This window comes from Pleurodeles waltl, chromosome 6, assembly GCF_031143425.1.
Source record: "Pleurodeles waltl isolate 20211129_DDA chromosome 6, aPleWal1.hap1.20221129, whole genome shotgun sequence".
Classification (NCBI taxonomy): domain Eukaryota; kingdom Metazoa; phylum Chordata; class Amphibia; order Caudata; family Salamandridae; genus Pleurodeles; species Pleurodeles waltl.
Genome location: NC_090445.1, coordinates 49,335,408 through 49,362,483, shown reverse-complemented (window position 1 = coordinate 49,362,483; position 27,076 = coordinate 49,335,408). Strand labels below are relative to the sequence as shown.

The 27,076-nt window shown below is 46.3% G+C and overlaps 1 protein-coding gene across 1 annotated transcript in view; it reads left to right on the top strand.

Annotated features, from left to right (window-relative positions):
* Nucleotides 1-15,177, top strand: part of CENPA (centromere protein A) — a 215,198-nt gene extending 200,021 nt beyond the window's left edge. Inside the window, exon 5 of the mRNA XM_069237251.1 lies at nt 12,347-15,177. Coding sequence (XP_069093352.1) covers nt 12,347-12,481 — 135 coding nt within the window. The 3' untranslated portion in view covers nt 12,482-15,177. The remainder of the gene's footprint in view (nt 1-12,346) is intronic.
* The last annotated feature ends 11,899 nt before the right edge of the window (nt 15,178-27,076 follow it).

Sequence of the window (27,076 nt, the reverse complement as noted above, 5' to 3'; positions counted from 1 at the left end):
TTTGGCGCAAACTGCGAAGCTGGGGCTTGCAAGAACAGCTTCTTAGGAGCATTGAAATGCTATATGATAAGACTTGGGTGCAGATCAAGGTAGCAGATGGCTCGAAAATTTCAAGGAGGATACCGACAAACATAGGCTTAAAACAAGAATGCGTGCTTACACCGCACCTCTTTAACCATTTTTTGGCAGATCTCTCCCCAAAGCTAGATGCGACTAATCCACACTCTCCAAGGATGAGAAACTTGTCTATATCACACCTCTCATATGCTGATGATATTGTTTTATTGAGCCACACAAAAATAGGGCTACAGCTGCTAGTTAGCACCCTGGGCGTTTTCACGACAAATAAATTACAACCCTACAAAGACCAAAACTATATCTATAGGATGCCCTTCCAATCTTGTAAACAAAATTAAGTTGGGCGGCATTACCTTTGAAGTGACTCCCTGCTTCAAATTTTTGGGTTTTACTATAGACAACAAGGCTAACCTTGTACCACAAAAGCAGTGCATCGCGCCGAAAATGTAAAGCCATGTTGTTCGCCTTCTGCGAGATTCGTTCTTGTTGGCCAGCAGTGATGAAAATGTTTGACTCAACTGATCCGTAGACAAACTGCAGACTTGTGAAACTCTGATTGCACACACCACATGCGTAAACTTATGGCCTGGGATCGCAAATTCACCTTAAGGATGTATATTATGATCTTGTAACAAATTGAATCAGACAGATCAAACAGTTTTGCACTTAGCAATTGTTCAGTTACTTATTAATAGCTCTTATTATTGTTTTAGTCTAAAGTTTAATTGTAGTTAATAATTTAAATATTAATCATTTTTGCTAAGATTTTAATTAATCATGAAAATAAATAAATAAAACAGTGATTAGGCGTGGGAACGTTTGGGGGGGGGGGAGGGGGGAGAGGGGGGGGGCACCCAGTATCAGGAATATGGTAATTACCGAATGGTAATTATGGAATGTGGCCGGGTTCCTTGGTAACACTCAGGGGCCTCCGTCGAGGTCCTACCCCGAATTGTGAAGATCACATGAAGGTAGGTGGAGATGCCGGGGGTGCTGGGTTCAGTGTGTTAGGGGGTGTTAATCAGCGTATGGCTAGTGTTAGAAATTGGGTTTTTGGTTGGCAGTCAGGTTGCCCTCTGTCCAAGCAAGAACCCTCACTCTAGTCAGGGTAAGTCACACACAATCCAAAATCAGCCTGTGCTCACCCTCCGGTAGCTTGGCACGAGCAGTCAGGCTTAACTTAGAAGGCAATGTGTAAAGCATTTGTGCAATAAATCACACAACACCACAGCATAACACCACAAAAATACACCACACAGTATTTAGAAAAATATATAATATTTATCTGGGTATCTTCAGGTCAAAACGATCAAAGTTGCAATACGAATTTGTAAAGATATCACTGAGAAGTGATAGAAAGTGTCTTAAGTCTTTAGAAAGTAAACAAAGTCTCTTTCAAACACAAAGTACCTGGTTTCTGGTGGAAAATCTCCTCAGAGGGCCACAGGAGAAGAGGTGCGTGGAAAACTGGTGTGTGCGTCGATTTCTCCTCAGCACACGCGGACTTGCGTCGTTATTTTCCACGCGGGGAGTCGGGCGTCGTTTTCCGGCGCGCGGACAGTCTCTTACTTTGGTTTGCTGGGAGTACCAGATGTTCCGGGTCTCTGCGTGGATTTTCCTGCTTGTTTTCCTGCTGCGCGTCGTTCTGCAGGGCTGCGCGTCGAAGTTTCGATCTCACGGCAGGCGTCGCGTCGATTTCTCCGGCGGAGTCGGGCGGCGTTGTCCTTGCGAGGCCGTGCGTCAAAGTTTTGATCTCACGGCAGGCGTCGCGACGATTTCTCCTGGAAAGTCGGGCGGCGTTGTCCTTGCGAGGCCGTGCGTCAAAGTTTTGATCTCACGGCAGGTTGATCAGCGTCGGTGTGCAGCGTTTTTCTTGCCGCGGAACAAGCTGTGCGTCGAAAAATTCGGCGCACGGAGCATCCAAGAGGAAGAGAGAAGTCTTTTTGGTCCTGAGACTTCAGGGAACAGGAGGCAAGCTCTATCCAAGCCCTTGGAGAGCACTTTCACAGCCAGACAAGAGTTCAGCAAGGCAGCAGGGCAACAGCAAGGCAGCAGTCCTTTATAGAAAGCAGACAGGTGAGTCCTTTGAGCAGCCAGGCAGTTCTTCTTGGCAGGATGTAGTTTCTGGTTCAGGTTTCTTCTCCAGCAAGTGTCTGATGAGGTAGGGCAGAGGCCCTGTTTTATACTAAGTTGTGCCTTTGAAGTGGGGGTGACTTCAAAGAGTCTCTAAGAAATGCACCAAGCCCCCTTTCAGCTCAATCCTGTCTGCCAGAGTCCCAGTAGGGGGTGTGGCAGTCCTTTGTGTGAGGGCAGGCCCTCCACCCTCCCAGCCCAGGAAGACCCATTCAAAATGCAGATGTATGCAAGTGAGGCTGAGTACCCTGTGTTTGGGGTGTGTCTGAGTGAATGCACAAGGAGCTGTCAACTAAACCTAGCCAGACGTGGATTGAAGGGCACAACAAGATTTTAGTGCAAAGAAATGCTCACTTTCTAAAAGTGGCATTTCTAGAATAGTAATATTAAATCCGACTTCACCAGTCAGCAGGATTTTATATTACCATTCTGGCCATACTAAATATGACCTTCCTGCTCCTTTCAGATCAGCAGCTGCCACTTAAACAATGTATGAGAGCAGCCCCAATGTTAGCCTATGAAGGGAGCAGGCCTCACAGTAGTATGAAAACGAATTTAGGAGTTTTACACTACCAGGACATATAACCACACAAGTACATGTCCTGCCTTTTACCCACACAGCACCCTGCTCTAGGGGTTACCTAGGGCACACATTAGGGGTGACTTATGTATAGAAAAAGGGGAGTTCTAGGCTTGGCAAATACCTTTAAATGCCAAGTCGAAGTGGCAGTGAAACTGCACACACAGGCCTTGCAATGGCAGGCCTGAGACAAGGTTAAGGGGCTACTGAGGTGGGTGGCACAACCAGTGCTGCAGGCCCACTAGTAGCATTTAATCTACCTGCCCTAGGCACATGTAGTGCACTGTACCAGGGACTTACAAGTAAATTAAATAGTCAATCATGGATAAACCAATCAGTAGTACAATTTACACAGAGAGCATATGCACTTTAGCACTGGTTAGCAGTGGTAAAGTGCCCAGAGGTCAAAAGCCAACAACAACAGGTCAGAAAAAATAGGAGGAAGGAGGCAAAAAGTTTGGGGATGTCCCTGTCAAAAAGCCAGGTCCAATAGCTAGGTAGTGGAACCTAGCTCCAGTTTTGAACCAGGGCCGCCCGCGCATGTAGAGTGGGTGGCAGTATCATTCCCCCAGGGTCTGCCTTTGTGGTGGGTCCGCAACCAGGGCTCACAATGTCTCCCTCGTTCGCTCAGCAACCATGGAGGCAAAGGAAAGCAATCTGGTGCGCTGCGCTCAGTCCCTCAGAGCGGGCACGCTTTGGGTAACACGTCTTCCTTCAGTGAGCAGGAGCAGAGTGGCCAGATTTGGGGGGGGGGGGAGCTTCCCATGAGGGGGGGGGAGGGTTACTCTACATATGATGATCTTGCTCCCGGCCGTCCGAGGAATGCTGCAGTATGTGATTCAGTGCCTTAGTCAGGGCAGTCTGCAACGCATCAGAAGCGCCGGTTCGCTTCTACATGAGACTCTCTGGACCCGCTGGAGATGGAGCGCGCACCTGTAGCACTCTGTCGTTGTGGTCAGCCGTGACTTCACCACCAGGCTTTGTGAGAAGCGAGTCACACCATGCTTGGAGTTCGCAGAACATGAACAAAAATATGGCACTCCCCAGACTCTGTATTGAGGCCAGGAGTGCTCCCCCTCCAAAAAACACTGGGCATCCTGGGGGAAGCACTGGGGCACACAGGACCGGGCAGACAAGCACACCAGGCCACACAGTGGCGGTTCCTCCTGGCAGTCCAGTAGTGCCAGTGAAGTTCAGGTCAGGTAGTACTGGCAGCAGGGCAACATGCGGAAATGCAATCCTGATGAGTCCTGTATGCCACCCACCAGATACCAAGCAGCAGGACAAAAGCAGAAGAGTAGTCCAGATGAGTCCTTTGTGCAGCTTAGCAATCCATCTGACAGAGGTCCAGTCCTAGTTCCAAAAGTGATCTCATCATGGGGTCAGGCCCCTTTACTCAACAATGTCTTTGTTCAGCGGGTAACTTAAAAAAATAAAAAGATCCCTTTCAAGTGAAGCACAACACCCTTTCAACCCAGCCCTGTCTCCAGAAATCAGTAGGGGGAGGTGGGGGGGGTAATCAGTCAATTGTGTGAGGGCAGAACACAGCCTATTCACATTTAAGGTGGGAATGACTGTTAGAAATGGGGGTCCTGGCTGGCTAGGGTAGGCACCTCAGTCAGGCACAGACCACTACTCTAGTCAGGGGGGCTACACACCTAAGATAACCCCTGCTCACCACCTTGGTAGCTTGGCATGAGCAGTCAGGCTTATCCCTGAGGCAAAGTGTAAAGCATTTGCACAACACACACAACAATAGTAACACAACAAATAGAGACTCCACAAGTTATATAAAAATAAACTGTAGTGCACAAAACATCATTAGACCAAAAATGACCTGTATCAGTAGTATTCAGCTACACAAACATTTGTCAGATCATCACATAGGGTTCTAGTAGTCTGCTACTAGTATTTAGGTTACTAGTATCCAGTAACACCAGCCATTGTCAGGTCATCATTATCACTATAATGCACATAGAGGGAAATATTCCTATACTGCATACATCATACATCACAACCTCCCACTGCAAAAAAAACAAATCCTAAAAGGATGTAGGTCACCCCTAACATGGCAAGCACAACATGTAGTATGAGTCGGGTGGTGAGAACCATACAGAAACAATGAGGGCAGGAATACCCCATTGAAATGTAATTATTACAGGGGTCACAATCACCAACTTCTATGCAAAGGCTACAGTGTCCCTCTCACAGAAAGTGCAGAACCAGAGCGCCTTGTCCAAAACGGGGGCTCTTACTACAATAAATGCTGTGATCGGGGACGCCCGTGTCCCAATCCAGGAGCTCCTGCACTCCTAGGAGAGATCACGCAGCAATGCTAAAATGATACTGACAGGACCGGTGACTTCCGTTGAGGGTCACCACCCCAGCCTGCTACTGACATCAGCAAGGCGGTATAGCCACGGGCCCCTCCCTTGAGGCAAGGGAGAAGAGGGAGGGGCACAAGGAGCTGTCGCGTACAGCAAGGAACCCTCCCTGGATCGTTTGCGGGGTAAGATACCAACAGGTAGCCCTCTGCCTACCTGCTGGCAGCTGCTCACTCCGGCAGCGTTCTCTCTGGCTGCACGCCCCTCCTGGAGCGTGTCCCAAGCCCTCCTGGGGTTAGGGACAGAAACTGTAGCCCTTCTGGCAGGCCTGGTCTCCGGCGGCAGGGTTCCGTTGCCGCAGCAGTGTTTTGTAAACAGGAAGTGTTGGTTTGTTCCCCGGGGGCACCACGCTGCTGCACCGACCCTTGGAGCAACTCACTTGTCCTGCCGCTGCAGCCTCCAAGAAACTGGGAGAGCTGCAAGTGCTTCACAGATTGCCAAGAAGAACTCCATTGGGAAGCTACTCCCCTACAGGCCCCCAAGAAAGAACTGTGAGTACTGGGACCACCGAAGACCCCACACAGGACACCACTACTGCACCAAGCCACCTAGCCCGAGCTGAAGTGGGCCAACGGTGTGAGCATGGTCCCAGGCCCTCCAGAGAGAAAGCCCACCAAGCTTGCCCTCTGTGTGCTTCCCAACAGTAGAGAAACTGTCGAGGGTCCCTGGTGTAATAAGTAGCCCATCCAGGGAAAATACTTGAGTACAAGAAAAATGAAATGAGCTACAACTAATATTCACTGTTGTCCACAATAATATACAGAACAACTAAAAAATAATAATAACAAAAATACAAAAAATGATATTTGTTACATATGTATGTACAACAAAAACGAAACACCATTGTCAGTCATATAAATATATACATATTCACAAGGGAAGACAAACACTTATTTCTTTAAATATACCTACACATATGTACAATTGATAGACAAAGACAAAGTGTCACACAAGACGAGACCGTGAAGATAATAGAAACACAACACTGAACAAAAATAAAGTTCAAATTAACAAAAATACAATGAGATACAAGCTTAAATAGACACTTTCTCTTTCTGGAGCTTTAATAATATTCGCAATAGTATCATATTGTAATTCAAATCTTGATTACGTCTCCGTCTTACTGATTCACGAAATAAAGATTTATACTTTAACACTATGAATTCATAGTCCATCCAAACAACTGTAGGAACCAAGCCTACGCGCGTTTCGGCGTTAACCATCCAATTTATAAGGCGGCCTTCATCAGGGCAGTTCCTTTTCAATATTTAATAAATAATGCTGCAGGTCTTATAAGTTCTCGTCCTTCCCGTCTGCATATATCCAAGCGACGGTGTTGATGAGTTTCCTCAGACAAAAGTCGGCCTTATAAATTGTAAAAGTATTTTTTATTTTTATAAGTTGGTGTCAGATTTCTTTGAGTGTCTCTCACTTATTATATGAGTGTGTGCCTTACATGGTTAGCACTACCCTCTGATATGGCTAACTGCTCGGCCACACTACTACAGTTTGTGTTGTCATTTGTGCCTCTGATACCTCTGGGGTTTGACTGGAATATTTGCAGAGGACCTCATTTTGGCCCACAATATAAGGAGCCACATTCCTCAACCTTACCACACCCTATGGCAGTGGAAAGTGTCCAATCATATGCCAGCATCAGTTACATGCAGATTACCCAACCTTGTGATTCAGCATTTTGTGTTAGTCTCTGTGTCCTCCAGAAAGAACTGGAACACATGCCCACTTTCTCTTACAGTTTCACTCTGACACTCTTTAACCCACATACTCACGCTCAGACTCTAACTTATGCTATTGCCCTGTTTCTCACTTAAAGTCTCCATATCGCTGACCCTTCACTAGTATTCTAAACCTCAGTACACAACCCATAGAAACTCTGTGGGATAAAAACAAATGTTGCAATGGTATGGTTGGTGTGACTGTGTCCCCTGCTCTGTGTATAGTTATGTTCCCCTACCCTAAGAGCCCATCTGCGAGGATCTGGTATCATGATTTTTGATTTTGGCTGTACCCTCATTCTAATCTAGCATGTGTGAAGAGACCAAGGCCTGTCCCTTGAAATGAATAAGGTCCTGGACCTGTTCTGTTACCTGGAAGGGTGCACTCTCTTTGAAAGACATCAAACTACTACCTCTGTTGTGGGTGTTGCACAGAGCAGTGGTGGCTGCATAACGTTTTGTGACTCTTTGCCCGCTCATTTAAAGTTCAGCTTCTATGTGCTTGCCCAGATCCTAGCATTAATATCCCAGGTTAATGTTGCATGTATTTCGCCTGGGTGGTACATTTATTGTGTGTGGAAGTGAGCCAGAGTAATGGAGGCCTGTGGTCTCTACGTTGGGATACCCCATGCCTGTCCTGCTGCGCAAGGCGGTGGTGAAGATTGTGCAGTGGACGTGCATTGCTCCTATTCCTGATGCTGGAGGGAGGAGACTAGACAATGAAGTGAGTGTAGAGGAGTCAAGGCTCCTTCACAATTTCATTTGGCTTTTGCTAAGGCAGGGGCTTCAGATTAATCTTCCTGAACACTGCCATTTAGAAAATGGAAGGGGGTGAAGGGTGGAATTTTAGACTCTGTTGTGCAAGGTGAGACTTCACGCCCTCCCCCCTTAGATGAGGCCCAGCTTAGCCTTTTCCTGATCACTATTTCAGTTTTTAAGATGACAACCAGGTGCCAGCAACTGACACCTTTGTGTCTCTGTTGAGGGTGTTCCAGGCTGGAGACACCCTCGCTGTAAGAAGCATCACTCTACCTAAACACTGTATCTGGAGAGCGGCCTGGTAAGGACACTTGAAGAAATAATCATACCAAACTAGTTCCTAAATTGCAGACAGTGGATATACATTCCCTGCTTGTCTTTGCTGTAAAAGTGTGGACCACTGCACAACCAGACTTAGGCCCTCATTAAGAATTCAGTGGTCTTTTACAAAGACCTCTGAAGCCACTGACGGTCTCAAGACCGCCCTATTACGACTACTGCCAGATTTCTGCCCGATTTTAATCGGAATTCTGACAGCAGTCGGTCGGTGTACGACGGTGGAGAGGCGGTTTCACTACCAGCACCGACACATCAAAAGGACTCTGTCCGCCGTATTATGATTTGTAATACGGCAAGGCGGTGTGCTGAAAACATTGTGATGCCAGCGATGGAAGCGCCAGGACCTATCCCCTCCCGGACAACCTCGTCGCTGGAGAAGGTAAGTGATTGTATGGGGGTGTCTGTGTTTGCATGTGTGAGTGTGTGTGAACGTATTGAATGCTGGGGAGGGGGATGTGTGCGTGCGGGAGTGGGAGTATGTGGATGTGGCAGGAGAATGGTGTATATGTGCGTGTATGTGGAGAAGGGAGGGGGATGGTATGTGCCTGTATGTGGAAGGGAAGGGGGATTGTGTGTGTGTGTGTGTGTGGAGGGGCTGCTGTATGCATCCGTGTATGCAAGTGAATGTGAAGGCGTGAGTGCGTGAATGGGGGTGGTCGTGTGAGCATTTGCATGGATGTGCCTGAGTGCATGTACGTGCGTAAATGAGTGTTTCTGTGTGTGTGTTTGAGTGTGTGTGCTTGAGTGAATGGGGGTGTATGTAGCGAGTGCTTGGGTGAATGTAAGAGTGTAGAAGTGTGTGGGTGCATGTGTGCAGGAGTGTGGGGGTGTGTCTCACAGCGAAAGGAATTAAGATTCCTGTCGCCGGGTGCAGGACTGCCATGAAAATGTTGGTGGTCTGCCATCTCATAATACCACTAGCGGTATTACAGCTGCCACCGGGCTGGACGTGCTCACCTCCAGCCCGCCCAAAATAAGCGGTACAGGTGGCGTTTCGGCAGTTTGGATTAGGCCAAACTGCCACACTTGTAATATGGCGGTCTTTATTGTAAAACCGCTACCGCAAGTCTGGTGGTCTTAGGACCGCCAGACTTGTAATGAGGGCCTTAGTGCCTGCCTGAGTTGAGGAGATTTCACCTGAATCTATTTTTTGCTGGAAGAGATGTTGCCTGACCTGAAGTGCCCAAAAGCCAGACTGCCTGCTGAGAGAGTGAAGAGACCTACCAAGCCTGCAGTAGAAGTGACTGTCAAGGAGGAGTGAGGTGCATCGTGATCCTGGGGGCTGTTGGGGTCTCCAAAAGAGGTGACTACGGATACCGTGCTGTATACCAGGTGTCTGGCATGTTAGTCTCTCCACCAGCAGTCCTAGCAGGAACTGATACACCTCGAGAAGATCACTGAAGCCTACTCAGAAATTTAATCGGTGTCAGAATAGCCTGCACAGCCGTTGTGCCCAGAAGAGTTGCTGCTTGCAGTCTTTACATCCAAAAGAAGAGTGGCCAGACGCTGCATTGCTCAGAAGTAGTAAGTTCAGTGCACAATATTGTTACCCCAAAGGAGATCACCCTGTGTGTGGCTGCATCACCGTGATGAAATCAATCTGAACAGATGTAGGAAGCTGGCCTGGTGTGTGGTGGGTACCTATGGTACTTATACCTTATACCAGGCATCCCCTCTTAGTGAAGTGTTGGCAGTGTCTAGAAGTCAAGCTCTTTAGAGGTAGCTGTGGATGAGCACCAAACGCTTATCTAGGAGACATGCAAAGCTCATGCAACACAACTGTAGTCACACAGCACTTACACAAATGAAAGAAAACACTGTTGTACGAAAATAAAAGGTACTTTATTTTTGGAACAGATCACCACAAAATACTAGACAGTTAACCCACCCTTAGGAGGTAAGTAATACACTAAATATATACACTAGTTATCAGAAACAGCCATAGAAAAGGTTAGAAAACAGTGCCAATAGCAATAAACAATAGTGACCCTAGGGGGAGCACAAACCATATACTAAATAAATGGAATGCAAACACGGTACCCCCACCTAGGTAAGTAAAATGTGTAGAGGGGAGCTGGGGCTATCAGAAAACCACAAAGGTAAGTAACACAGTCCCCTCACCCCCCAGCGACCAAGAAACCCAGAGAAGACTGCAAGAAAACTAGCAGTGGATTCCTGAAGAAAGATCATCTGTGGAGAAAGGTGACCGAGTCCAGGAGGAGTAGAGGCTTCTACCCACCCAACTGTGGTTCCAGGAGTTGGTCGACAGGGATGAAGAACAGGTGAGCACTGCAGGCCTGGAGCCGGAGAAGAGTTCCTGATGGATGCAGAGGAAGCTCCACGCTGGAAGGAGATTTTGGACTGGTGTTGGTGCAGGAATTCCACCAACAAGCCTTGGCAAAGGCAAACTCATGATTAGTGGAAAAGAGGTGTTGCCGGGGACCAGCAAGGCCCAGGAGGACTCAAACCAGGAGGAGGAGTCACAGGGGGCCCTCCGCGTTGTAGAGAGACCACAGGAGCAGTGGTAGCACCCACAGGAGTCCCACAGGACGGGGGCAGAGGAGTTGCTGAAGAAGCCCACGATGCACTACAAATGAGGATCCCACGCTGCAGGAGAACCACGCAGGAGGCTGTGCTTTGCAGGATAGAGTGCTACAGTATTGGGGTATGATTCCAACAGGTTTGATACAAAACATGCCCAGGTTCGTAGTTACCATTATGTAGCTGGACATAGGTAGTGACCTATGTCCAGGACACACATAAAATGGTGTCCCCGCACTCACAAAGTCCAAGAAAATGGATCTGGAGTTTGTGGGGGGCACCTTTGCTGGTGCAGTGCTGCCCTCACACACAGTTACTTGCACCCTGCCCTCTAGGCTGAGAGGGCTTACACTGGGGTGACGCATAGTGACCTGGTTTAGTGACCTGTAGTGAAAACGGGTGCATGCACCTGTTTCACGCATGCTGCAATGGCAGGCCTGCAGAACCCTTTGCATGGGCTCTCTATGGGTTGCAGAATAACTGCTGCAGCCAATAGGGATCCCCTGGAACCCCAATGCCCTGGGTATCTAGGTACCATATACTAGGGACTTACATGAGGGGACCAGTATGCCAATTGTGGGAAGGAAAAGGTACAATTTAGAGGAGAGAGCAAAACTACTAGGGTCCTGGTTAGCAAGAACCCAGTAGACACAGTCAAACATACTGACAACAGTCAGAAAATGGGGGTAACTATGATTTTAGCGAATCGCAATTAAGTAAATGCTATTGAAATATATGAAACTCCAGGAGTTTTCATACTGCGATTCGCAAGGGCTCGCAAATGGACCTACCTCATTTATTTTTATGAGGTAGGTTGCAATTTGCAAGCGATTGCGAATGGCTACAATCACGGGGGTGGTGGCCTGCTGGGCTGGTATTAGGAAGGGAGGCCCTTGACATGTCCCTTCCTAATACTGAATCGGTATGTAGTCGCAAATCCAATTTGCGATTCGGTACAAGTTCCAGAATCGCAAATTGGACTTGTTACATACCAAAATACATTTTTGCAATCGCAAAAATGTTTGATACATCTGGCCCAAAGATTCCAGTTCTGAAGGGGTTGTACTTAGCCCAGTTTGCAGAGCCATAGGTGGACAGACACAGGATATTGGAGGTAAATTACCTCAACTGCCACAGTTGAGGCCCAGTAGCCCCTGTTTGATTGTATGGCCCACAAGCAGAGTCTAACAGTTAACAAAACTGCAAGTAGTTCTCTCCAAACAGTACAAGTTAAAACATGTGTTTTCTTTATTATTGACTCCACTGTTGCCAACAAAGGAGTGTTATTCATATGTGCCCAATTACAGCGAATTAAGATTCTGCTGGGGCGCCATGCATCTGGCCTTCCAGTGGCCTCTAGGATTCAGGCCACAATTTGGAAAGAACAAAGGGAAATTGAAAGAGCTGCAAAAATATGGGTGTGAAAGCCTAAGTCATCCTTATGCACTTTTGTAGTGTTGTGCTCTTCTCGCTCTTTGGATGGTCTAGGTCTTGCCTTCATTACTTTCTGCTTATCTTCGTTCATTGTCTATTTAATTTCTCATTTAGTGTGCTGTTTTTGTCTAGATAGGCATCTCTGCTCCTTCATTTTAACTACTGTCCTCTTTGTTCTCAATACTGACCTCCATATGTTTGTTTACAGACCTTGTCAGTTATTGCTAAGCCTTTCCTTTTTTACTATGCTGATCCCCAACATTTCTGACAGCCCTTTTGTTGTTTTTTTCTAGTCTAATTTTATGTTTTATGAACAGTTATACAGGTCTCACACTCCTTTGTTGTCCTTTTTCTCCTTTCAGGCCACAGAGGCATTTTTAGTGCTTCTGCTGCAAGACTCGTACTACTGCACTCTCCATGCCAAACGGGTCACATTACATGTTCAAGATATACAGCTGGCGCGGCGTCTACGTGGGCACGATGGCATGCTTACATGACCCATCACCGTAAAAGGCTCAGACCAACTTCTGTGGGCATCACTTTTAAAGATGAGTCCATGATACAGCAAAGACAAGAACGTTGGCCAAGGCCAGGTCCTCTGCCAGCACCTGAGGCACCAAAAGAACAATTAAAAGCCACAGAAGAGCCTATGGCGCAGTTCTGGCCAGAACAGTGAGATGTAAACCACACAAAAATGTTATGTCACTTCTATCAATATGAGTGATGGAGAACCCACCTTTTAAGAACTGCCAGATTATATTTGGTTATCCTGATATTTGTCCTGACCCAACGTGATCGAAGAGGACTCACTATAAAGCAGGCACTCGTTCTTTTCATAGTGAAAAGGTTTTGTACAGTAATTCTTGTCTCTCAGTCACTCGCAGACTGCTGTGTTATTCAATTCAGCATTCTTCCACCTTTTTAAATTTTTATATTGAATACTGTGGTGGGCCAGTGCACTTAAATTGCTTGATCAGCTATTTGAATCTTGCCTACATTAATGAAAGATATGGGTTGACTTTTTATATATGTTGGAAATTTTAATGAATAGTGGTTTTATATATTTTATATTCAGCATTCCATGATTTTAAATTGTAAGGAAAAGAAAATCTTTTGTAGTCCTCTGTATTTTTTGTATTTTTTTTTTTTTACTGTACCCGCTGGTAATAGCTTTTGATCTGCATTGCTTTTAATGTTTAATTTTCCCATACGTTCCAACTTGGCTTAGTCCAGAAAGAAAATTGCGTTTTTAGTTTAAAATTTTATATTTGGATCATTTATCTACTTGTGTTTTTAACATTCTCCCTACTACCTGCACTAAGCAAGCCGGCCCAGAAGCAATCTATGCGATCACTAGTGCTCACTGTTTCCATTTTGGCTGTTACAAAATGCTAGGGAGTAAGAGTTCCAAATTCGTCCATTTCCCTTGCCTACACTAACCTTAACAATTCTATCCTATTAGGTATTTCCTCCTTTTCTGCAGCAGTTTCTGCTTCCAGGCATGTGCTCTCTTTCTCTCTCCTTGTAGATTATGTCCATTCTTACTGATGAAGAGGCCCTTATCTTGAAGTCTCTTTTCTCCTGAGGAGTTTCTCGTTTTTTACTCCATTGTTTGCTCCATTCTAGACTTCTAGTGCTTGTTTCTGCTGTCCTGTAACACTTCTGGTGTTTGGTTTTATGTCTCCAACCAGTTGTTCCTATTCAGTTCTCAATTGCATGCTACCCTCATGACTGAGCTTTTCCTGCTTTCACCTGCACAGCTAGCTGTTGGTTTTTCCCTTCTCTGATATCTCACCTATAGCTCCATTTTCCTGTCTCTTCAGCAGTTACTACTTTCCACTAGCAGTCCCTACTGCCTCTATCCTTGCAGCAGTTTCTGTGCTTTCCCTTGCTGTGCCTTACTCCACCTATCCGTACTTCTATGATCTCTCTCCTCCATAGCAGTTTCACCTTCTAACTACGCCGTCTCAGCAGTTCTGATTTCTCCATCTGTTCCCTCACCCTTCCTGCCTCCTGCCAGCTTCCTTATACTCAAGAGTCCCTGTTCCTTCTTCTTCATGTCTTATGTTTCAGCTGCTGTCTGTTCACATTCTGAAACCTTCAAGTTGCTTCTGAATGCTTTGTAGGAGCACCGTTTTTGCCGCTGTCACAAAGGAGCCAACAGCACAATAGACATTGGGTCCAGATTTAATTCAGCCTTTTCAGTTTTTATATTTGTGGCATAATTTAACTGGATACCCAATGCATCTGAGAAAACATTTTCATAATTCTTCATCCTATTGGCTGTGGCGGTGGGGTGAATCTGATGTGGTGGAACGTATAAAGTAATTAAATCATTTTATTTTAAACAATAATGCTTCATCTGCATGTGCAATGACCGGTTTCCAAGTTGGGATTTACTATTGAGGAAGTGGCGGTGGAAGACCTGAATGACTTGAATCGCTGAGAAACTGAAACATTACTCATTGTCAACCAAATATCTGTTACAGGGCATCCATAATTATTGTGGTGGGCATTTTACAATGGGGCTATTCCCTGTTCACTGTTTTATCCTAATTTAGAAACTGCAGTAAAAGAGCAAGTCTTGCATCCCAAAAAATGGGCTGTCAGATATGTTTTGCAAATAAGTGTTATTGGAATCATGGGTGTGCTTTAGTTATTTCAAAAAAGCTATTGATTAGTTGTTTGGGGCGTAAGTCATGAAAAATAATTATTTAGGAAAACAAGTTTGAAATGTTACCATAGTTTCCCCTCTGAAGCATTGATTGGAGTAAAACGTTGACAATTCAAAGATGGCTGTGATTTTAGCCTATTGTGTACCAGTGCCATTTGAATATTTGCACTATTTCAGCAATAGTTGTATTTGGGCATTTGATTTGGAGGCACATGCATAATAGTTATGCTATAAAGTATAGTTTTCATTTACCCTCCATAACTATTTTATTTAGTAGTTTCAATAAAATCCCAAGTGATCCTGGTGCTTTCTCCATTGTAAATAAGCTGTTTTACATGCAGAAGTTCTGCTTTTGATATCTGTGACATTAGGTTTTCTATCCATAATGGTGTTTTCCTCACTTATGCAGAGGTAAATGTTAGTCCGAATAATTGTTTTAATCCTGTGTTCCGCTTTCTATTATGTATTTTTCTATCTGTAAATGTTTGAGGTCCAGTCAATAAACTTAAGAGTATTTCACATCTTTGTACTGCGTGGTCTTTTAAAACATTTTTTTTTTTTTTTTTTTTTTACAAAGGTTGAGTGGAAGTGTTAGGAGGATGGATAATTAAAACATGTAAATAGCTGCCAAGCCCCTTCATTCTCTGACTGCCCAGCTGAAGACAAGTACAGTCTGTGCACACCCCCGCTGACTGCATGCCCCTCCAGCCTGTGAATATCCTTACCAGTTCCAGATGGGTAGACCCTGCTGGGAACCAGCTATCTCTTTACTTACCTTGTTAGTGTGAGGCATCTGCTTCGCGTTCATGTTGCATTTCTCCTCTTCTTGTTTCACAGGCCGTATAAAAAATTCCAACTATCGGCATAGTACGGCGCTCTTGGCTTTATGAGGCTTGCTGTTAACACTGCCTTTATCTGTTATCGCAGCACCCCTTAACCCTAATATAATACTTTGCTTAATTTTCCTTATCTATCATGCATCATTCAGATACAATTTCTACTAATAGTAAGAATGTATATCACCTGTTTAAACACAACTCTTTATTTTCAATCAAAATATTTAAAAAGCAAAATATATCTGCGTCCGCAGATGAGCCCTACCAAGGTCTCAGTTGGTTCTAATTATTGCTTGATGACTTGTCTCAAGAAAGTCTTTAAACAAAAGTATCACGAGTAGTATACATCCCGTCACCTATTCCTCCAGACTGAGATGTGGCACCATCTTCAGGCAGGAGATCCTGCATTGATTTTTTGTTCAGTTTTAATTGAGTCAATATAAACCATGGTCCCCACTGTAGAATCTTCACTGGTAGTCCTAAACAATAAAATAGTCAGGCTAAGGTGTGGTATCTGGGCACACTGAGTTAAATGTATTTATTTACTAAAATACAATTGTTATTAATAAAAATTTTAAAAAAACTGGGCATCTTTCAAATGAAGATAAATGTTGCAAACTATCAAAGGCTGGATTTGCCAATTTTTTTTTACTGAATGAAAATGGCAAAATGTACCAAAAATCCTTTAGTAGGTAGAGAAGCATAAAAACGATGTTTGCTTTCCAGAAGTTGTCAAGAACAACATTGCTGGGAAACTACGACATGGTACAAGTCAAGTAATGCCCTGTGAAGAAATTGGGGTCATCTGAAGATATGGGCTCCAACAGTTGAGAAGATGTAAAAATTGCTTAATCAGTGCTAAATAAGATCCCCTAGAACCACAAAGGTATAGGTCTACCATGCCTCATAAAAATAGTTCTTCCGAGCAAACTACTCCCAATTCAAAGACTATAAAAGTGTCCTCTCTGATGACCCGATCAATCTGCGGTCAAGGGAATTGGAAAGAAGAGGGAGCCCTTTAGGCAGAAAGAAAAAGATCAGCATGGACAAACTTTAGACTAAGACTTCACTTCAGAAGAATATCAAGATCGGAGGAAGGCCAAGGACAAAGATACACCACCATATCGTTAAGAGTGTTGATGAGTAATATCAAAGGCAAGGAAAAGGCAATCAACTCGGAGAACAGAAAAAGTGCTTTCTGAACAAAATGTTGATTATGCTGTGACAGTCCATAAGATTCTGAACTCTTTAAAAACAGTAAACAGCTTGCCCAGGATGGAAATAAAGCTTCCAGGGGAAAACTATTTGCCAGATGTACAATGCACTGGTTGCAAAATACTGGTCACAGTTTGCGACCAGTGTGCTGTTTTGCAAACCGACCAATGTATTAATGGGTAGGTTCACTAAATAACAATTCGTAGTGGGTCGCAATTTGACCTGTCTTATGAATAATAATGGGGTAGGTGGCAAATTGTGGCCCATTATGAATCACAGCCATCACAGGGATGATAGCCTGCTGAAGTCACTAAACCACCATGTCCAAGATTGCGTTTAAATAAATAAATAAAAAAAAGTTAAAGTAACATTTTTTTTAAGAGTAGGTCTTGGTCCATGTTTATGACAACATTCACAAAGGGGAAGAGGCCCCTTGGAGACTCCTTCCTGTTTGTGAATGGGTTACTATTACATTTGTTTATTCAGTAAAATATTGATGTTTTGTGACGTGGTCGCAAAACATTAATACATCCAATTCTGAATCAGTAGTTGGAAAGGGTGCCCTATATTTGCCACCTTGCAAATATTGATTCGGTCACAAACTGTAACTTGTTATAAAATCACAATTTGGATTTCATATATACCAAAAAGCCTTTATACAGTCACAAACCATCAGATTTTTGTGAATCAGGCCTTTTGTGAACTCAAAATAGCTTTGTACATCTGTCCCGATCTTCCATTTACTCCTCTAGACTCTTTGGAGAAGCAACTGGAAGAGAAACATGGGGTATTTGAAGCAGACCCGGATCTAGAAGAAGACACACAGTGGGATGCAGAAGCAAAATAACCAAAAGGGGGAATAGATGCATACCCCTCAAGACCCTCTCCACCATGGAACCATACAGCAGGTGATACCTATAGGGAGCAGCTCAATTGGAAGAGTCCTGTTTTCCGCTAGAGATGTAGTCTCCTACAAAAAATACATTTTACGATGGATACTGCTAATCACAGATTCCGCACCCTGTGAATATCCCCAGACTGGATCCAATACACTTTCTGCATTTGCCTCTGTTGTAGCTCTGTCACGGCCTGTGGACATGACAACACAGAGCAGCATGTATGTACCTGGAAGTAATTTCTTCACCATGGAATGTGCTCTGAAATTCCAAACAGGTAGATTATTCCCACACATCAGCAAGATTACGAAAAAAATGAATTTAAAAAAAGAAAAAAGAGCCCAATTAACCAAACTGAAACCTAAAAGCATACTTAGTAAATGACCTTTGCATAAATTTATATAGTGAAAAAATAAAAAAGCAGTAAATGTTATTTTAATACCTTCCAAGTAGAGCTGTGACAAATGACCCTGCTACTTTAAGAGTTCTAGTAGGCTGCACTTATCCCATCCTGCCCTGCAGGAAAACAGATGGGCAATTCTTATTTTTTTCTTTCTTGTGCGGACGATCTCGATAACCTTGTGCCTTTCAAGGATGTACGGCTATAAAACATTTTTTTTTGCTGTTGCTCTACGTCTTTTGATATTTTGTTTCTGTTTTCATGAGTAAATTGTGCTCTTTCCATAAGCTGTTAAACTTTTGTTTTCTTTTGACAGCCATGCCGGTGCTATTTGACAAATGTCGGGCCTGCAGTGGGAAGATATCTAGGAAAGATGACTATGATGTGTCTCTGGCATGTATTCTTGGCACATTAAATAAAACAATGTAGTAGAAAAAACATATTACAGGTGGTTCAGGGCCATAGAGAAGGTTCACATTTCAGCTAAAAGGCAAAATTGCGAAGAGGACCCCTACAGAAGCCTCTTCATTTGTCAATGTAGTGAGATGGGCCGTTTCTCCCCTCTTTAGCTATTTTTTAGGAAAGGAGTTAGCAGCTACTTGAGGTCATGGGACTCGTTCCTTCTGGAGCTGCTCAACTTTGAGAGACTTTTCGGGTCATTGGTTAACATCAAGGGGTTCTCATGTTCAAAGCTGAAAGGATCTGTATACTCTGAAGTAGCTTCTCCATCAGATCCTGAACAGCCTAATCCAATATCCAGTATGACCAAAATATTTCTGGTGCGTTACAAGTCTTTATGTGCCCTCCATGTAGAGAGGGGTCTCTTTCACGGTCATTGAGGAGACGCAGAAATGAGAGTGCTGCTCTCATCCTAAGTGCTCCTGACACAAAGTGAGTCTGAGTCGCCTATATGTGGGAGGATCAGAAGGCAAAGTTGTGTCACACGATTATGGCTCCATCACCTTTAGTTTCACCCATTGATGACCTCTCTTTCAACAACTAATAGAGCTGCAAGTTCAGTATTAAGACAGTAACACTGGAAGTGTAAACATCTGTGATTTTGAATCTATCCAAACAAAGACACAAGTTCGCCATATAGCATTTCTAGTTCCTGGACATTTGAAACCAATAATGGAGATGTTCATCAACCCATTCTCAGGTCACTCAGTAAAAAGACATTCGGGGGAAAAAGCAGTGTTCAGAAGCTCCTGAAAGAGAATCTGGGCTCAGACTCTTCACTTGTTGCACCTGCAAAGAAACATTTCAGCTCACTGGTCTCCACTTCATCCGTTTCTCCAGAGAAGAGCATGAAATGGGATGCTTGTGAAAGGAATGTTTCAGGACCTTTGCTGGATTCATTAGAGCTGCATGTTCTTCTGCCCTAATCAGTTGGTACATCAGTTTTTGTTGAATTCGTTACACTGGTTTTAGTGCAGGTATGTGATAGAGACTTCTATCTGCAGAACCCTAATCTTTGATTTACCCAGGCATCAGACTGGATCTGGAAACCTGTGCTGAGCAATACCCCTTGTGCACACCGTCGGGTGGCTCCATTCAGCTCCTTGTGGTGTCATTGGTGCCTAAAGTGACATCACGGTCTACTATATAGGTGCCACCCGGGCTCGCGGACATCAGTTATTTTCTTTCCGTGCCAATTAGCGCAGATCCAGAGAGAACTAATCCTCTGTTGCCATTGGACAGGCTTTTTTTTATATACATTTTGTAAAGATTTTTTGGTGTGTTGAGGTGTCTTCGAAGAAGGCTGGGTTAAACCATATGGTCCCTGTCACCATGCCATGTTGGTCAATGACCCCCATCTTGTTTGCCTGTGGTGGCTCAAGCGTGACCACGACTCCAAGTCATGCTCGGACGGCCGTGATATGGCGCCAAAGGTTTTGAGGAATTGGTCCCTAAAGCTACTTGCGGCCTGGCAGTTGGCAAGACTGGAGAGCGCGACTCTGAGAAGGTCTTGGGGGAGGTCACGGGACTGATCTCAGAGCCCCAACTTGTCTACTTCCCATTCGTGGTCCCCAGGGCACTCTGGGAGGAGGCACAAAAAAAAGAAGAAAAAATTCAAGAGGACCTTGAGCTCTGTTGGTCGAGACAAGCGGGAACATTTGCATTCCTGGCAAGGTTCTGCGGCGCCGTTAGCCAGTTAAGACTCCAGGTCTTCCACGCTTTCTGGGGACCAGGTCAACAACCGCTCAAACAAGGGAATTTTACGATGCCATGCGCCACATATTTGCGTGGTCCAACCCCTCTGGTGCGTCTTTGGGCCTGTGGGATTGGGTGAGGCTCCTACCAGATCTATGCTGGCAGCTTCGGCCTCGGCATCTGGCTGAGTTTCATGGATTAGAGCCTGGATCCGGACTGGCGCCGGTCATACCCAGATGACTGTCTGTTACAACACTAATGCTCCAGGCAACCACTGGCAGCTCCAGCCCTATTCTTATCCCCGATGATCCAGTTAATAGTACGATTTCCCACCACCTTCGACCTGCTCTGGCTGACTCGGACAACCAAGTTCTCAGGGATGAGGTGTTGGCTAAGACTCCACGTCCCATGGCGCATTCCCTTCCGCTCCCCTGGATAGGGAATCCAAGAGGCTGGAACTCCTTGGGGGAAAAAGTAGTTTTCTTCCACCAGCCTGGCACTGAGGTCTGTGAACATCTTGTGCTTATTGGGCAGTTTCTTCCATACCATTTCAGGTACGGATGCGCAAGTGCTGCCTCAGGTCCAGTCGGAGGCCCAGGCCATACTCTCCCAAGTGGTGAAAGACAGGAGAGATGCAGCTAAGTTCACCATATGGTGTGGACTATACACGACTGACTCGCTGGGCAGAGCAGTTGCGTCGACAATGGCCTTAAGACGCCACACCTAGCTGAGGATATCTCGCTTTTCAGTGGAAGTCCAAGCAAATTTAATGGACATGCCCTTCGATGGCACTCATTTGTTTGGTGAGAAGGCCTACTCAGCAGATTGCCTTAAGGACTCTCGGGCTACGGCCAAGTCCTTGGGCCTCTTGGCGACCCCCTCATCAACCACCTGCCTTTCGCCCCTTTCATGGCTATGGAAGGGACGTGACACTGTGCCAGTCCTATGCCAGCCACCGTCCCATGCAACCAACCCAGGTTATGCATGGAAATGGATGCTGTGTCTTCAGATCCAGAAGATCTGCAAGCCAGAAGTAGTCTACCATACACCCCCGGCAGCTACAGTCTCTAAGCCTTTCTAGTTTACATCAACAGGACCATGCTTGTCCAGTTGGAGGGAGATTATGCCATTATCTCCTCCAATTTAAGTCAATAACATCAGACACATGGGTACTGCAGATTATCAGGAAGGGCTATGCCCTGCCTTGTTAATCCTTTCCTCCTCCTAACCCCCTACATTTAAACGGTTGACGGTCGATCATTTAAATCTACTCTGAGGGGAAGTTTCGGCTTCTTTGGCCAAGAGCCCCCTAGAAAAGGTCCCTATATCTGAAGTAGGCAGTGGTTGTTATTCCTGCTACTTTCTGATACCCAAAAAGAACAAGGGTCTTCGCCCTATTTTAGATTTACAGACCATGAACCTCCTCAAGAAGGCAAAATTCAAGATGCTCACTTTGGGTCAGATCTTGTCTGCCCTAGACCCAGGGCTATGATACTGATGTTTCAGCCTCAGTCCTGGATTTCGGTCGGAATGGCTCTGAGGCTGCTGGGCCTCGTGGCCTCCTGAATTCTGTTGGTAGAACATGCCAGATGACATACACAGGCTCTGCAGTGGGACCTGAAGTTCCAGTGGGCTCAGAATCAAGACAAACTTTCCGACGTGGTCTAGATTTCAGAGCGAACTGTGGAAGACCTGCAGTGGTGTGTAACAAACCGCGAATTGGACTCCTCTCCCTTCTCCAACCAGATGTCACAGTAGTGAACGATGCATCACTTCTGTGATGGGGCCACCATCTGGGAGAGATGGAGAACAGAGGGCTCTGGTCTCCAGCGGAAACCAGGCTCCACATCAACATGCTGGAGCTCAGGGCAATCCAACTGTCATTGAAGGCATTCCTTTCCTCTTTCAAGGGGAAGTTAATGCAGGTGTTCACGGACCACACCATGTGGTGCTGCCATAAGCAAGGGTGTAATGGGGTCGTGGACCCTTTGTCATGATGCCCTGCGTCTCTGGACATGGCTGCAACAGCAGGGCATAACCCTGGTGGTTCAACACCTGGCAGGTTCTCTGAACACCAGGGCAGAGAACTCCGCATCAATGCCAAGTGGATCACAAGTGTGTCTCCACTCGGAGGTGGCACAAGGACTCCTTCCTTTTTTAGTTTTATTTGCCTCCGAAGAGAATGTGCAATTTCAGAAGTATTGCGTGTTGGAGTTTCCAAGGCGGCACTCGCTTGGCAATGCTTTTCGTTGCGAGTGGAGCACAGGCCTCCAGTACGCCTTTCTGCCCATACCACTCCTTCCCAGAGTTCTCAAGAAAATCAAGAATGATCGGACCCAAGTAATTGTTGTGGCTCCTGTAGGAAAGTGCCCTCTTTTTGGCATGGTTACTCCCACATTTTGCCTGCTGTCAGTGTGTTTTGACTGTGTTCACTAGGATCCTGCTAACCAGGACCCCAGTGACTATGCTCTCTTCCTTTGGATTTACTTCTCCCTAACTTTTTACACCCCACAATGGGCATACTGGTGCCCCCATATAAGTCCCTAGTAGACCAGGTACCCAGGGCATTGGGGTGCCAGGGGTTCCCCATGGGCAGCAGCATGTATTATGCCACCTATGGGCACCAGCGCGTGTCTGCAGGCCTGCCATTGCAGCCTGCGTGAAAGGATGCATGCAGCCTTTTCACTACAGTTCACTGCACCAGGTCAGTATAGGTCACCCTATGTTAGGCCCTCCTCACCCAGAGAGCAGGGTGCAGGTACCTGTGTGTGAGAGCAACCCTGCATGAGCAGATGCCCCCACAAACTCAGCCCCATTTCCCTGGACTTTGTGAGTGCGGGGACGTCATTTTACGCATATAATTGACATAGGTCACCACCTATGTCCAGCAACATAATGGTAACTCAGAACCTGGGCATGTTTTGTATCAAACCTGTCAGAATCATACCCCAATACTGTTGCCAGCATTGGTTGTATGATTCCATGCACTCAGGGGTCTCCTTTGAGAACCCCCAGCTTTGCTCCTACCAGTTTGCAGGTTTTCGCGGGCAGCCGCGCTGCTGCCATCCTACAGATGGGTTTCTGCCCTCCTGCTGCTTTAACAGCACAAAGGGTTTCCACTGGGAAAGGGAGGCAACACCCTCTCCCTTTGGAAATAGATGTTACATGGCTTAGGAGGGGTAGCCTCCACAAGTCACTGGTATGCTTTGAAGGGCACATATGTTGCCCTCCTTGCATAAACCAGTCTGTACCGGTTCAGGGACCTCCAGTCCCATCTCTGGTATGAAACTGGACAATGGAAAGAGGAGTGACCACTCCACTGTCCATCACTCCCCCCCCCCCCCACCCCCCCAGGAGTGGTGACCAGAGCTCCTGCGGGTGGCCACTTGATTCTGCCATTTTGAATCCAAGGTGGGCAGAGGCCTCTGGGAGCATCTGAGTGGCCATGTCAGGAAGGTGATGTCACAGCCCCCTTCTGATACGTGGTCACCTTGCTAGGTCTATTTAGGGTCTCCCTTTTGGGTGGTTCCTCAGATTCGACGTGCAAGATTCCAGCAGGGCTCCTCTGCAACATTTACTTTGACTTCTGGCCACCTGAACTGCAACTGGACTTCACAGGGACCTACAATCTGCTGCTCCAGCGATGACTTTGCTCTGCAACGTTGTTTTTCCGACTGTGCATCCTCTGAGAACGGCAAGTCTTCAGCCTGCAGATGAGCCCTACCAGCCAGCCAGCAGATGAGCCAGCTTGGGTGAAGGAGTCACTACCCTGCATCTGCAGGCACCAACTGCAACGGCGACCGGCTGTGTGTGTCCTCTCTCCTGCAACTCTGTGTGGATCCTGCATCACGAGTGGTGGTTCTGAGTAGTCCCCTTGGTTGCCTCTTACAGTTGTCCAACTTTCGAGGTGGTGAGTCTTTGTCTCTCCTTGCAGGAGAGTACCCCTGTGCATTGCAACTCTTGCAGCTACCAAGGGTTGTTGGTTCTTCTTCTGTGGGATCTTCAGGCTCCGTGTAGCCCCGGCCTCCAGCACCCTTCCCTGCAACATGTGGTCTCCTGTCTGCTACTCCAGCAACGTAGGACTGCTTTCCAGGTGTGCAGAGTGGTGTCACTGCGACTCCTGTGATTTGATTTATTTATTAATTAAAGTGTATAATAGTTAATAAAAACCTTTACACCATCCTTAATAAGATAAAATTCACAATACCTATTTCAGAAGATACCGTAAAATCACATAAACATATTTCTGATGGATACAACTACCTGTGGATTCCTCACCTTATGAATTCGTCCTTGCGTCAGCATCCGACAGAAAGTCTTCTTCCTAGCTGTTCACGTCGACGAGGACGTCATGATGGTACGGCTCCACGTGACTCCGTCTGACGTCAACGTGCCAATGAGATGTCCTCGTCGGCGTACTGACGTCAGTTTTCCTTTTTTCCGTGCCTTCAACGCCAACGGTTTTTCTTCCTGGCTCGTTGATAACTGTAGCGCTTTTTGGTGGTTACAATGTCACCTCCAAAAAAGTCTGGTTTCAAGCTGTGTAGAGAATGCGGGGGTCGGATGTCAGTGACCGACCCCCATTCGGATTGTATTTGGTGCCTTAGTTCGGAGCATGATGTAGAAGGATGCTCTTTGTGCCAGAGCATGAATCCGAAAGCTCTGAAGGAGTGTGAGGCGAAGCTCTTCTTGGTAAAAGCAAAGAAGGGCCATAAGAAGGATTCCTCCCATGCTTCTCCCAAAAGACATAAGAAGCGGCTTCATCATGACTCTCGGTGCCGTTCGGAGCGGAGCCGGTCGAGGTCTCGATCTTCATCTTCTTGAACTCAGAAGACATGGGAGATGAGCCCTACTGTCACGCCTCAACCCGAGGGTCCGGAGTTGTCGCCAGGGCCCTCCGTATTTGAGGTCATTCAGGGTAGCCCTCGGTTTTCGCCGGCGTCGAGGGAGCCTGATGTACAGCAGACCTCGGCTCAACAGTACCCGGCTTTCCCGGCTCCAGGGACGGATCCGGCTGCATATCTGAATGCAATGTATGCCGTGTTCCAATCCATGGCCCCTGCTGGTGCACCGGCGGGTCCCATGGGGCCATTGGCGTTTAATTTGGGTTCTCCGGGGCCATACAAGTCTGCTCCATTCATGCCCTTCTGCCCTTCAGAGACTGGCGGTTCGGCGCCGAGGGTATCCCCTGGCAGGAGTCCTCCTCTGGTGACGGTGGATCCTTCTTCACTTCAACCGACTCCTTCTCCGCGTCATCCGACATCGTTGATGTCCCCACCCAGGGCAGCTCCATCACCTTCCTGCCAACCGACTCCGAGAAGGTCATCGGTCGACTCCGTGTCGGCGCCGGCGTCGGGTGAGTCTAGGAGTCGTCCATCTCTTCCTGGGGACTTTCGGGATTCGAAGTCGTCGGCATCGATGGATTCTTTGTCGACGCCGGCCTTAGAGACGCATCTTCGATCTCGGAGGAAGGCTTTGAGACTATTGGAGGAAGAGGAATATAGACAGTTGGAGGAAGGCGAGATTGAGCCTTCGGATGAGTTTCAAGGTCTTGCCACTGCAAGTGGTCTGGATACTTCCCCGGAGTGGGACATTGCGTCTCCGGGGGAGTTTACTGAAGAGGCCGCTTCCTTCCATTCAGTGGTGAAGAGGGCAGCGGAGTACCTGGATTTACCTTTGTCTGTGGCAGAGGTGAAAACTAACCTGCTCACAGAGGTACTACATCCTTCCTCGTCCAGTGCTGACCCTTTGTTGCCTTTCAATGAGGCTTTAACTGAGCCTATTCTAGACTTTTGGAAGAAGCCAGTAACAACTCCGGCTGTGAACAGGGCAGTGGAGAGGAGACATAGGGGCGCACCAGGAGATCCGTTTTTTCTATAACGACATCCAACTCCGGAAAGCTTAGTAGTACAAGCGTCATGTTCTGCAAGGCCTGCTCCTGGGACTTTCCCTGGAGTCCCTACTGATAGGGAGTCCAAAAGGATGGAGCAGTCTTCAAAAAAGATCTTTTCATCTTGTAGTAAGACGCTGAAGGCTACTAATTCTACCTGTGTGCTGGGCAGATACGTCCACACCCTTATGGACTCCGCTAAAGAGATGGCGAAAGAACTGCCACAAGAGATGCAGAAATCGTTTGGTTCCCTTTTTGTGGATGCGCAGGCAGCTGCTCAGCAAATAATACAATCTGGCCTGGACACTTCAGATTCCATGGCCAGGCCCATAACTGGCTACACTGAACAAGTCAAATGCAGACTTAAAGTCCACAAAACATACGTACAGAGGTTGTTTGTTCTGACTACATTTATCTATAACAGTGGTAAAGGATAGAATATTTACCGCTGTTCCCGGCCCTTTGATGAAACCTGTCTGATTGACCGGAATGATGTTGTTTTCATTTGCCAAGTTTTGAGAGCCTCCAAAAGGGAACCAGCGTGGCATTTGCATTCTGAGTCAGCTAGGGTGATTAAGCGGTATTTCTCGAGGTTGCATGAATTCTACCTTTGAAGACTGGGTGAATGATGGCACCCTTCCAAGAAAGTAGAATAGCTTCAATACCCAGTGCATTATTAAAGACCGCAACCAACTTCTCTGTCCAAAAACCTGGGTTTGTTTTAATTAAGGCATTTGGGATCCCATTTGGGCCTGGAGCCCCAGCCTGCCTACTCATATCAATACGTTTAGTGATCTGGGCAACTGTAAATGTTACATCATTTCCATCTCTGAGCTTGGGGTGGGTTTGAGTGTCAATGGTACCCTGATCGTCAGCCCCTATTAACCCTGCTTTGCTGGGCACCTCTTCTTTACTATCTTTTGCTTTGTTAAAATATTGAATTAGAAAGTCGAGCCAAGATGATTCGGAAATACCCGAATTAGTCAGGGTCGTGGGGGGTTTGTTTAAATTGTTGATCATTTTACCA